This window comes from Lithobates pipiens, unplaced genomic scaffold (genome assembly GCF_037356315.1).
Source record: "Lithobates pipiens isolate NorthernLeopardFrog02 unplaced genomic scaffold, aLitPip1_a1.2 Scaffold_28, whole genome shotgun sequence".
NCBI lineage: Eukaryota > Metazoa > Chordata > Amphibia > Anura > Ranidae > Lithobates > Lithobates pipiens.
Window position 1 is genome coordinate 160135594 of NW_027507789.1, and position 12488 is coordinate 160148081.

Sequence of the window (12488 nt, forward strand, 5' to 3'; positions counted from 1 at the left end):
AGCACTTATCACTGCTGTGCGTGATGCCCTGAAAATACAGGATGCAGCAGGATCCACAGCTGAGGTGGCGGCCCCTTTTGGGTCCCGTAAGCCAGCCTGTACACCTAAGGTGTTAACGTATCGGATTTATTTTGAGAAGTTCATATACAAGGAATGGGGAAGCCCGCAACGGACCTTTCCTGTCCCAAAATAAATGGGGGTGCTATACCCCGTTGAAGAGAGCCTCCTTTAAAAATGGTCGGCTCACCTGGTCGTGGACCGCCTAGTATCCAGGTTAAATAAAGTATCCACGATTCTGGTAGAGGGTAAATGCTCCTGCATTTAAGGACCCTACAGACAGGAGGGCAGAGGCAGTGGGACGGTCCATGTTTACAGTGGTGGGGTCAGTGATACGACCAGTACTGGCCATGGCATTAGTGTCGCAGACCCTTACTGAGTAGGCAAAACTATTGCATCATGAATTTAGAGAAGCAACAGTCCCCTCCAGTCTGCGTAGAGCTAGCAGACCAGTTGGTGCACAGCCTTAAGTACCGTATTTATCTGCGTATAACACACACTTTTTTCCCCTTAAAATCAGGGGAAAATTGCGGGTGCGTGTTATACGCCGATACTCCGATTTCCGCGCAATTTTTTGGGCTCTGGGCGGCTTTCAGCCGCCTTTGGCCCTTCTCGGCGGCTTTCGGCCGGTCTCGTACTTCTCTGCAATTTTCGGCCGCCTCGGTCCTTCTCGGCGGCTGTCGGCCACTCTCGGACCTTCTCGGCGAAAGCCACCGAGAAGGTCCAAGTGCGGTCGAAAGCCGCCGAGAAGGACCGAGGCGGCCGAGATACACAGAACATCTCGGCGGCACCATTTAAAAAAAAAAATAAGCGGACATCACTAATGCACTAAGGCTTCAACGACAGACAAGCTGCATGACAAGGCTGCAATGAGGACAGGCTGCAAATGACGCTAACAAGGCTTCAGATGGACACTGATAAGGCTGCATTGATGGGCATTTAAATGTAAGTTTTTTTTCCTTAAATTTCCCTCCTAAAAGTTTTTTCCACAAAATTCCCTCCTAAACTTGTGGTGTGTTTTATACGCCGATAAATATGGTATATCTGTAATGCGCCCCTGGATACACTCCCACTGCTCTCCAGAGCATCTGTATCGGCAGTGGTGCTACGGCACCTAATCTGGCTGAAATGCTGGTCTGCGAACCAGCATTTAAAAAAAGCCTTGATGGATATGCCCTTCCTTGGTGAGCGGCTGTTTGGAGCTTCGCTGGATGACATTATTAAGAATGTCACAGGTGGGAAGAGCACGTTGCTCCCCCAGTCCAGGAAGGGTACGGAGCCACGCCACAGGCAAGGGCCCTCCTTTTCCGCTCAAGAGGCTTTTTCATCCGCCCGGGGCTTCAGGTAAGCGATCCCAGTCCGACAGGATGACTGCAGAGGGACAAAAGCGTCACTGGTCTCGCAAGCCTGCGAGCAAAAGTACTACCCCACGAAGGTTTGCCCCCCCCGCCCGGCACACTGGTGGGGGGTCGCCTTCAGGAGGCCCTGTTTGGGGAACTAAGGGACCTGCTCAGCCGCAGGGTGATAGTGCCTGTTCCAAAACCAGAAAAGGTTTCAGGGATTCTACTTCAATCTGTTTGTAGTCCCCAAAAAGGAAGGGGTAAGTCCAATCCTGGACCTAAAAGCCCTCAATTGCTTTGTGAAAGTACAAAGGTTCAGAATGGAATCCGTTCACGCCGTAGTCACTGCACTCCATCAGGGGGACTCCTTGGCGTCTTTAGACTTCCAGGACGCATACTTGCATATACCCATATGCCTCAGGCATCAGAGGTTTCTGCGATTTTGCAGTGGGGGAAGAGCACTACCAGTTTGTGGCTCTCCCCTTTGGCCTGGCTTCAGCACCCCAAGTCTTTACCAAAGTATTGGCTTCAATTTTGGCGTTGTTGCAGCAACGTGGGATCGCAATCGTGGGGTATCTGGACGATCTCCTCCTGAGAGCAGCTGGTGCCTCAGAATTAAGGGAGGATGTGGCGATCACCATGCAAACTCTACAGGAGTTTGGGTGGGTGTTGAACCTCAAAAAGTCGGTACTAGTGCCGACTCAGCGCCTGGAATACCCAGGCTTACTGCTGAACTCCGTGGAAGCGAGAGTGTTTCTCCTGTCAAACAAACTGCAGACTCTCAGAGCCGCGGTGAAGCTGCTGATGAACCGCAGGTGGTCGTCTATTGAGTTTCTGCATGCGAGTTCTGGGCCTCATGGTAGCCTCCTTCGAGGCGGTACTGTACGCCCAATTTCACACCACAGTCTTGCAGAGGGAGATATTGTCCAAATGGGAAAAATCTCCATTGTCCCTGGATCGGCAGATTCGGGTGAACCAGTTAGTCAAAAACTCTCTTCTTCTGGTGACCCTTCGGTCCGGGAAATCGTTCCTGCCTCTTCATTGGATGGTGATCACAATGGACGCCAGCCTGACCGGCTGGGGTGGAGCACTGGGAGTACAATCAACCCAGGGCCTCTGGTCGAGGGAGGAATCTCAGTGACCGATCAATGTGCTTGAACTTCGAGCGATCAGGTACAAAAATACTATTTTTTTTTTTTCTGCCTGGAAACTCTCCCCTCCATGTTGGCCAATGTGACCATGCACACTAGCAGAAAAGACATCCAAGTTCCCAAAAACGCATTAACCGCTTCCCACCCAACAACGTCATATTTTGAGTAGGGATATCTGAATGATGTCTCTTTTAGAGCCAGCGATTCCCTGCACGTAAGAACAGTCATAGCGGCTATTCAGCTGCTTGATCGTTCTTACGACAGCGGAAGGGGGCCACCCCCTCCCGCTGCCCCCCTGGTGCTTCTCCCGGGTCGTCTGTATGATCTGCAAGACAGAGAAGGAATCGGTCCATGCTGGAAGTTAACCATAGATCATGCAGCAGGCCAGATAGCCCCTGGACGTCTCTGTGATTGTTCGGAGATCGGGCGCTATGTTATGACGTCACGCTAGGCCTCTGCATTTGAAAAAATGTCGCCGCCTTGGCTGGGAAGCCGAGAGTTATTATTTATTTTTTTGTTTTGTTTTTCCAGGTTTCCCAGCCTAGAGGTGAGATCAGATCTCACTCTAAAGAGGATCTTTTACTATACCTATTGCAAGGGATGTTTAGATTCCTTGTAATAGGAACAAAGTGATATAAAAAAGTGTCAAACTAGAAAAATAAAAAGTAAAATAAAAAAGTCAAATAAACAATAACAATATTTTTTTAAAGCGTCCCCGTGTGCTCCCGCGCAGAAGCGTAGGTTGCGCCCACATATGTAAACTATGTTCAAGACAAAAACGTGATGTTTCCCTGCAAGCATTAGTGAGAGCAATAATTCTAGCACTAGAACTCCTGTAACTCTAACTGGGTAACCTGTAAAAAATTTTTTAAAGCATCACCTATGGGGATTTTTAAGTACGGAAGTTTGGCGCCATTCCATGAGTGTGCACAATATCAAAGAGTAACATGTTTGGTATCTATGGCGTAACATCATCTTTCACATTTATGCAAAAAAAAATCTTTTTATTTTTTTTTTTTTTTTTTTTTTGCATGAAACTTTTTTTTTTTCTCCAAAAAAAGTTTGAAAAATTACTCCGCAAACATCGTGTGAGCTAAAAGGTTGCAACACCCACCATTTTATTCCCTAAAGTCTTTGCTTAAAAAAAAAAAAAAAAAAAAAATATATATATATATATATATATATATATATATATATATATATATATATATATATATATATATATATATATATATATATATATATATATATATATATATATATATATATATATATATATATATATATATATATATATATATATAATGTTTGGGGGTTTTGAGTAATTTTCTAGCAAAAAAATTATTTTTACACGTAGGAGCGAAGTGTCAGAATTGGCCAGGGTAGTAAGTAGTTCAAAAGCTCAAAGCAAGTGAAAAAAACACTTATGCTCAAGTAAGCTCAATGAAAATGCACAAAAGAGCACAAAAAAAGCACAAGTTTCTTCAAGCTTTTAGGCAGAGAAATAAAAGCTCAAATGTCTTTTAAAAGCGGCTTTTTTTTTTTTTTGAGCTGCACAAGCCCTAACTGGTAAGTAAAAATTCCTGTTTTTCTGTATTTTCTGAAAATGTTCTTGGTCACCTCATCTCATGACTGGTAAGCTGCAGTGTATCAAATTTTTCTCCAGCGTTTAGATATTCTATAAGTTTTGCCATTGTATCACAGTAGGGATAGCTGTCTTGCACTGCTGGCAGGAAGTGAAGAAGCTTGCCATTGCCTTGTGGTAGAGCAGGAGAGGTATGACCGTGAAAAATGCAAGATGGCTCTCCTTGCCTAAATTTTCTTCTAGCAGTGAGTAAGGATCATCAGTGGCTCCATCAGCACTGTCGGTCACTGAGAGGTTTGTGCCTAATAATTGCTGTAATAGATATTCACAAATAAAAATGTGATGTTTGATTGCTATTAGTATATTGGACACTCAAGTAACAATTGTTTCCCTTTCATTCATTGACAGACACAGCACTTCCATTCTTGACCTTGGGTTTATATGGCCACCTTCAGGAGTAGGACTAGGCAGAAAAAAAGAACAAGCACAGCACCACCTAGGGGCGGTCCTTAATAGTAGTAACCCCCCACTCTGCTACGGGCAGCTCTGTTTTTTTTCTGCCTAGTCTAGGAGAAGGACCTGGCTCCCTGCTGGGACCTGTGGTTTCTTTTGGATTTTTATTTTGTTTTTGATTATTTTTGGTCTGCATCTACAATCAACTGCTGTGCTGGGTGACAGGCTGGATATCCTAGATCCTGGTAGTCACCCCAGCCTGGCCACTGAGCGTGCGCAGACCTAAGCTCCTCGCTGGTTGCGCCGCGACAAGCCCCATCCTGGACAGGGGTGTCCGAAAGACTAGATGCCTCGCAGGGACACACATGACCAGGCACCCGACGTCTAGGTCAGTGTCACCGTGGCCGACAGTCACTCCATTTAGGCGGGAGGTGGATCTGTCTTGGGAGTGTGACCCGCAATTCCTGCTGGATGAGTAAGTACATGCTGCCCAGTCTGAGCACGGTTTGGAGCAGTTGGGTACTCCCTGGGGTGGTCGGTTCTAAGGGAATCTCCTCCTCTCCCTCCCCCCTGCCCCCCCTGTTGCGCTACCTGGCAACCATCGCCCAGTCAGTGGATTGTTGCCACTAGGTGGCCGTTTTGGCCCCTACCGGACCTTTGTGGGGGGTCCCCTCCAGGCGGTCTCTGTGCCCTCCAGGTGCAGGGTGTGTGGCCGGCGTCATCCTCCGTGTGTAGCAGCCGCCATTTGTTTGGGGCTGGGCACCATGGCCATTTTCCCGTAACTGCGGTGGCCATTTTGACTTGGTCTATGGGCATTCCTGGCTTAGGGCTGTGTCTGTGAAAGTGTGGCCGTCAGCCAATTTCTTGTAGCCAGGTGGGGAGACTTCTGCTGGCTCTCTAGCGCTGGACGACTCCTGGAGCCTTGCTCGAGCGTGGATCTCCTTGTAGCTTATCCTGTCGGAGGGACAGACAGCACAGAGCACCACTCCAGAGGTTTTGGTCCTGGGTGGTGAGTCCTCTTGGGGTTCCCCCAGTCTGCGGCAGCTGTGGGTTTGTTTTGCTTCTCTCTCTCCCTTGTGGGAATTCTGTCCCTGGTAGTTTCCGGTCGAGTGTGGTATTTCCATGGCGTCTGAAGTATGTGCCCCTCCCCCAGACACCCTAGTGACGGCAGCTGGTTCCTCTGGGTCTGCTGTTCCCCTGGCTTTGTCGGCGGTCCTGGAATTCTTCATCTCCTTGGTTGAAGTGGCGTGCGGGTATAAGGCGGGTAAAAAAAAAACCCTACCCCCTCCGTCTTCTGGGGAGGACTCTGATTCAGAGTCGGGTTCCGTCGCAACGGGTGGCCCCTGCCCGGAGTTCTCAGATGATGCGGCCCCTGATCCTTCGGACAGTGAGGAGGAATCCTCAGCATCTGTCGCTGCGTATGAAAAAGCGCTGTTGAAAGCACTCATTACAGTGGTGTGTGATACCTTCTAAATTGTTGATCCGGCATGGGTGTCTGAAGAGGTATGGGTTCCCTTTTGGGTCTCATAAGCCGGTCTGCGGTCTTATTTTGATAGGTTTATCTACAAGGATTGGGAATGCCCGCATCGGTCCTTTTTTAAGTTCTGAGACGTTTTACGGTGCGTTACCCCTTTGAGGAGAGTCTGCTGAAGAAATGGTCTTCCCCTCTTGTCGTTGATCCTCCCGTATCTAGGTTAAACAAGGCGACCATGATTCCGGTGGAGAGGGGTGCCCTTCTTTCAAGGACCCCGCCGTCAGAAAAGCTGAGGTGGTCGCTCAGTCTATGTTTAAGATGGTGGGTTCGGCACTTCGTCCGGACTTGGCAACGGCTCTGGTGTCTCAGATGCTTACTGGGTGGGCCAAGCTATTACACCGCGAGTTGGGTAATGAGCAAGCTTCTCCGGTCTGTGTGGAACTGGCAGACCAGTTAGTGCAAGGGCTCAAGTATGTTTGTGATGCTTCTAAAATCTCAGTGTCCGTCTAAGAAAGCTCTGGTGGATTTTCCTTTCCAAGGAAGGCGGCTATTTGGAGCCACTCTGGACAACATTATAAAGGATATTACTGGGGAGTACCTTTCTCCCACAGGTTTTTTCCTTCCAATCTTCATCTTCCTCCGTCTTGTTGGCAGGCTTTGTTTGGGGCAGTGCAGGACTCGCTTCTTCGGGGGGGGGGGGGGGGGGGGCGCATTGGCTACTCACTACCTTTGTTCAAGGGGTTCAGCACTTGGCTCCCCCAGTACGCTCGCCACTGTCTCCGTGGGAACTAAACCTGGTGCTCCCCGTGCTTAAGAAGCCACCATTTGAGAACATTAGGGAGATCCCCTTACGCTCTCAAAAGGTTGTCTTTCTAGTGGCGATTACATCCTCTCTGTGAGTTTCTGAGCTGGCGGCCATGTCGTGTAAGTCGCCTTATTTGGTTCTCCACAAGGATGAGGCAATGCTGCCTCTGCATCCCTCGTTTCTCCCGAAGCCTTTCTCCCCTGCCTTTCATCTAAGCGAGGACATTGTGGTGGGAGTGCGCTTTTGTTTCTGTGGGCGGGGGGGGGGGCATCGCTGGACATATTGCAGGCCATAGTGGCTCTGTGGGACTAGTAAATCTGTTAGTCTCATTATTTGCTGATTGCAATCTTGGCTTCTGTTTAGTACTTATGTACAGTACATGCGGTTGTTCTTGGCCAAGTATTTATACTACTATTGTTGTGGCCCCATTGGCTGTGTCCATACCATCAACCCTTCCCCCCCCCCCCCCCTTCATTTTTTATTTTTTTTGTTCTTTTGGGGTTTTATTTCTACCGTTTAATAATATACGTAGTAGACAATATTGTGAGCCACCTACTTCTGGCCAAAAATACCCAAGTGTCTGAATACTATATATGGTGATACCTGATGCTTAGTGAAGAGATTATCTTTTATGGACTTCTTTGCAAGATAGTGAGACCTGTTTTTTTTCCACCAAGCCCTGAATGTTTCCTGACGAAGCTCAACAGCGCAACTGTTATGTATATTATGCATGTTTTTCCATGTTGTGTATTATGTTTAGCGTGTATTATATGTTTTTAATTCTTAATCTTTTTTGGTCTGTGTGTACTATGTATTGTCATAAATAAAATAATTTTAACTTACGATTGTCCAATGTGCCTCTAAAGTCCAACCTTGGGTTATTTTTGCCCATTTTTTCTGTTGTTGCTAATTGTCCTTCCTTGTGCCCTTGACTGTCTCACCCCAAGGAGGTCACCTTGCACTCTTTGCATGTGGTTTGGGTTCTTTGTGTGTACGTCTCGGTTACGGCTCCCTTTTGGAAGTCTGACTCACTGTAATTGTGGATGGCCCGAGGAAGGGCTTGGCGGCCTCTTCAGCCACTATTTCAGACAGACTATTGTCCAGGCTTATGCCTTTCCCATCACGGCACACTCTTGCAGAGCGATTAGTGCTTCCTGGGCCTTCCAATATCAAGCGTCTGTTTCTCAAGTGTGTAAGGCGACTACCTGGTTGTCCGTGCACACTTTCAGCAAGTTTTACAGGGTGGATGTTTTGACATCTTCGGATGTGTGTTTCGTCCACAGTTTTGCAGGCAGCTGTCCGAAGTTTTTGGCTCCCCTTACGGGAGGGGTTCTGTTTAGGTGGAGGTCATTTTTTCTTTTCCCACCCCTCGTTGTGGCACTGCTTTGGGACGTCCCTGAGGTCAAGAATGGAAGTGCTGTGTCTGTCAATGAACGAAAGAGAAAACAGGATTTTTTTTCTACTCTCTGTAAAATCCCTTTCTCGGAGTTCATTGACGGACACAGCACTCACCTCTCCTGTTTTGTGTTTGTACAACTTTTGTAACAAACTGAGCTGCCTGTAGCAGAGTGGGGTGTTACTACCAGTACGGACCGCCCCTAGGTGGTGCTGTGCTTATTTATTTCTGCCTAGTCCTACTTCTGAAGGTGGTGATATAACCCTAAGGTCAAGAATGGAAGTGCTGTGTCCGTCAATGAACTCGGAGAAAGGGATTTTACGGGGAGTAGAAAAAAATCATTTTTTTTTAGAGTTACGGAGCTGGAACATGTGAAGTCATTACTTCAGATTTTCATCCTTGTTTTTCAGTAAGCGCTTAAAGTATTGAAATGATTGGATCAGCATGGTAGCCAAGAGACTAGCAATCTCAGGATAGGTCATGATTGCGGCCTACGTGTTACCTTGATAAAGGTTTCCGTTTAGAAATACAAAGAGTTAACTGGATCAATTCAAAGACCCCTTGCATCTTCTGAACCAAAAGAAGGCCAAGGGTGCCAAGATGTTGGCAGATATCAGTCCCTATTACCACAATTTAGCAAAAAAGACACTGTGCCCATGGAACGTTTAGAAGCTGTGCCAAAAAAGTTAATACCACTTTATGTAAAATATACATTATAAGTTATTCCATATTAAAGTTAAAAATACACAGTGTATAATTCATATGTCATAGTATAATGGAATACATATATAAGCTGATATATTCACATGCAAACAACTTTGCAGCTGTGCGCATGAACACATATAAAGGTTTAATATCTCAACGCGCTTCGTGAATTAGCGTTCACTTCTTCAGACATTCAAAACCAATATACACTCACCAGCCACTTTTATTAGCTACACCTATTTAATTGCTCCGTAACACAAATTGCTAATCAGCCAATCGCATGGCATTAACACAATGCATTTAGGCATCTAGATTTGGTGAAGATGACTTGCTGAAGTTCAAACTGAGCATCAGAATAGAGAAGAAAGGGGATTTAAGTGACTTTGAAAGTGGCTTGGTTGTTGGTGCCAGACTGGCTGGTCTGGATATTTCAAAAACTGCTGATTTACTGGCATTTTCATGCACAATCATCTCTAGGGTTTACAGAGAATTGTCTCAAAAAGAGAAAATATCCAGTGAGTGGCATTTGTGTGGACGAAAATGGCTTGATTATGTCAGAAGAAAATGTACAGACTGGTATGAAATGATAGAAAGGCAACCGTAACTCCCATAACCACTTGTTACATCCAAGGTATACAGAATACCATCTCTGAATGCACAACACATTGAACCTTGAAGCAGATGGACTACAGCAGCAGAAGACCACACCAAGTGCCACTCCTGTCTGCTAAGAACAGAAAACTGAGGCTACGATTCGCACAGGCTCACCAAATTCGGACAAAAGAAGATTGGAAAAACATTGCCTGGTCTGATAAGTCTCAATTGCAACTGTGACATTCAGATGTTAGGGTCAGAATTTGGCATAAAGAACATGAAATCATGGATCCATGCTGCATTGTATCAACGGTTCAAGCTGGTGGTTGTGGTGTAATGATGTGGGGGATATTTTCTTGGCAGACTCTGGGCCCCTTAGTACCAGTTGAGCATCATTTAAACACCACGGCCTACCTGAGTATTGTTGCTGACCATGTCCATCCCTTTATGACTACAGTGTCCCCATCTTCTGATGGCTCCTTCCAGCAGGATAATGCACCATGTCACAAAGATCAAATCATCTCACCACTGGTTTCTTGAACATGACAATGAGGTCACTGTACTCCAATGGCCTCCACAGTCACCAAATCTCATCCAATAGAGCACCTTTGGGATCATGGGTGTGCAGCTGACAAATCTGCATCAACTGGGTGATGCGATCCGGTGGGATCCACTATGGACAAAAATCTCTGAGGAATGTTTCCTGACACCTTGTTGAATCCATGCCATGAAGAATGAAGGCAGTTCTGAAGGCAAAAGGGGGTCCAACCTAGTGCTAACAGTGTGTACCTAATAAAGTTGCCGGTGAGTGTATGTGTCAAGAAAAACATTTTGAAGAACAAAAGATCCAAAGAAAAAGCTCAAAAGGGTATAGACGCTAGGAGACATCCAAAGGCACATCCTGTCCGGGAGCCGAGTGTGGAGCAGGCCACCGACCACCAGGAGGACCCGCAAGGCTGGACCATACACCATCGTATTAGCAGCATGGAAAAGATGATGACATGGTGTGTCAGCAACTAAAAAAAGGGAATGTCTTCTTTTATACTATGACATATATGAATTATTCACTGTGTATTTTTAACTTGAATATGGAAGACATTTTGTATATTTTATATAAAATGGTATTAACTTTTTTGGCATAGCTCTTAAAAGTCCCATGGGCACAGTTTCTCTCTCCTTTTTTATTTTTTTGCCCTTGCAGCTTCTGACATGGAGGTAGCTGTTTGGAAATTATATTTACAATATGTCGAAAAGCTGAAGGCAAGTAAAGTGACTTTTGATTATTACATATTTTTTTTAACCTGTGACTGCAGAGTTCCATCCACCTACACCATTCTTGCGACCATTTCCTCCCAGACGCTTTACCTCCAACATCAGTACAATGAAACAGGCCTCCACGCAGGTGCCCAGGGTTACTCCCCATAATCAAAGAGTAGGTAAGAAATGCAATAATGTCTCCATGCATTAGATTTGTCTTAGTATTTTATGGTCTGTTCTACATGTCATCACTAAACATGAGAATTTCCTCACTTATTGCCCTGGAGATGCATCTGGAAGTGAGAGGAAATCTCCCCAAAGTGAGGGGAATTTTAATCTTAGACAGTTGCCACCTCTAATTTGTCCCCATTGGAGTATTTCCTCTGACCTCCTACTCTAAAATGTAGGATCTCAATGTCTCTCTCCATCTCCTCTCTCTCGATGGCTCTCGCTCTCTCTCTCGATGGCTCTCGCTCTCTCTCTCGATGGCTCTCTCTCTCGATGGCTCTCTCTCTCGATGGCTCTCTCTCTCGATGGCTCTCTCTCTCGATGGCTCTCTCTCTCGATGGCTCTCGCTCTCTCTCTCGATGGCTCTCGCTCTCTCTCTCGATGGCTCTCTCTCTCGATGGCTCTCTCTCTCGATGGCTCTCTCTCTCTCGATGGCTTTCTCTCTCTCGATGGCTTTCTCTCTCTCGATGGCTCTCTCTCTCTCTCTCGATGGCTCTCTCTCTCTCTCTCTCGATGGCTCTCTCTCTCTCTCTCGATGGCTCTCTCTCTCTCTCTCTCTCGATGGCTCTCTCTCTCTCTCTCTCGATGGCTCGCTCTCTCTCTCTCTCTCTCTCGATGGCTCGCTCTCTCTCTCTCTCTCGATGGCTCTCTCTCTCTCTCTCTCGATGGCTCTCTCTCGATGGCTCTCTCTCTCTCGATGGCTCTCTCTCGATGGCTCTCTCTCTCTCGATGGCTCTCTCTCTCTCTCTCTCGATGGCTCTCTCTCTCTCTCTCTCGATGGCTCTCTCTCTCTCTCTCTCTCTCTCTCTCGATGGCTCTCTCTCTCTCTCTCTCGATGGCTCTCTCTCTCTCTCTCTCTCTCTCTCGATGGCTCTCTCTCTCGATGGCTCTCTCTCGATGGCTCTCTCGCTCTCTCTCTCTCTCTCTCTCGCTCTCTCTCTCTCTCTCTCTCGCTCTCTCTCTCTCTCTCTCTCTCTCGATGGCTCTCTCTCTCGGTGGCTCTTTCTCTCTCTCGGTGGCGCTCTCTCTCTCTCTCTCGATGGCTCGCTCTCTCGATGGCTCTCTCTCTCGATGGCTCTCTCTCTCTCGATGGCTCTCTCTCTCTCTCGATGGCTCTCTCTCTCTCTCGATGGCTCGCTCTCTCGATGGCTCTCTCTCTCGATGGCTCTCTCTCGTTATCTCTCTCGGTAGATCTTTCTCTGTAGTTCTCTCTTGATCTCTTTCTCGATGGCTCTATCTTTCTCGATGGCTCGCTCTCTTGATGGCTCTTTCTCTATAGCACTCTGTCAATCCTCTCTCTGTGTGTGTCTCTCGAAACTTGGAATCTTGATCTTTTGATTTCTCTCTCTCTCTTTCTCTTTCTCTCTCTCTCTCTCTCTCTCTCTCTCTCTCTCTCTCTCTCTCTCTCTCTCTCTCTCTCTCTCTCTCTCTCTCTCTCTCTCT

The 12488-nt window shown here is 46.7% G+C and overlaps 1 protein-coding gene across 2 annotated transcripts in view; it reads left to right on the forward strand.

Moving 5' to 3' along the window:
• PABPC1L (poly(A) binding protein cytoplasmic 1 like) overlaps positions 1 to 12488 on the forward strand; it is a 139891-nt gene that overhangs the window by 83254 nt on the left and 44149 nt on the right. For both annotated transcript variants that reach the window (XM_077459800.1, XM_077459801.1), the window contains exon 11: positions 10874 to 10996. In XM_077459800.1, coding sequence (XP_077315926.1) covers positions 10874 to 10996 — 123 coding nt within the window. The remainder of the gene's footprint in view (positions 1 to 10873; positions 10997 to 12488) is intronic.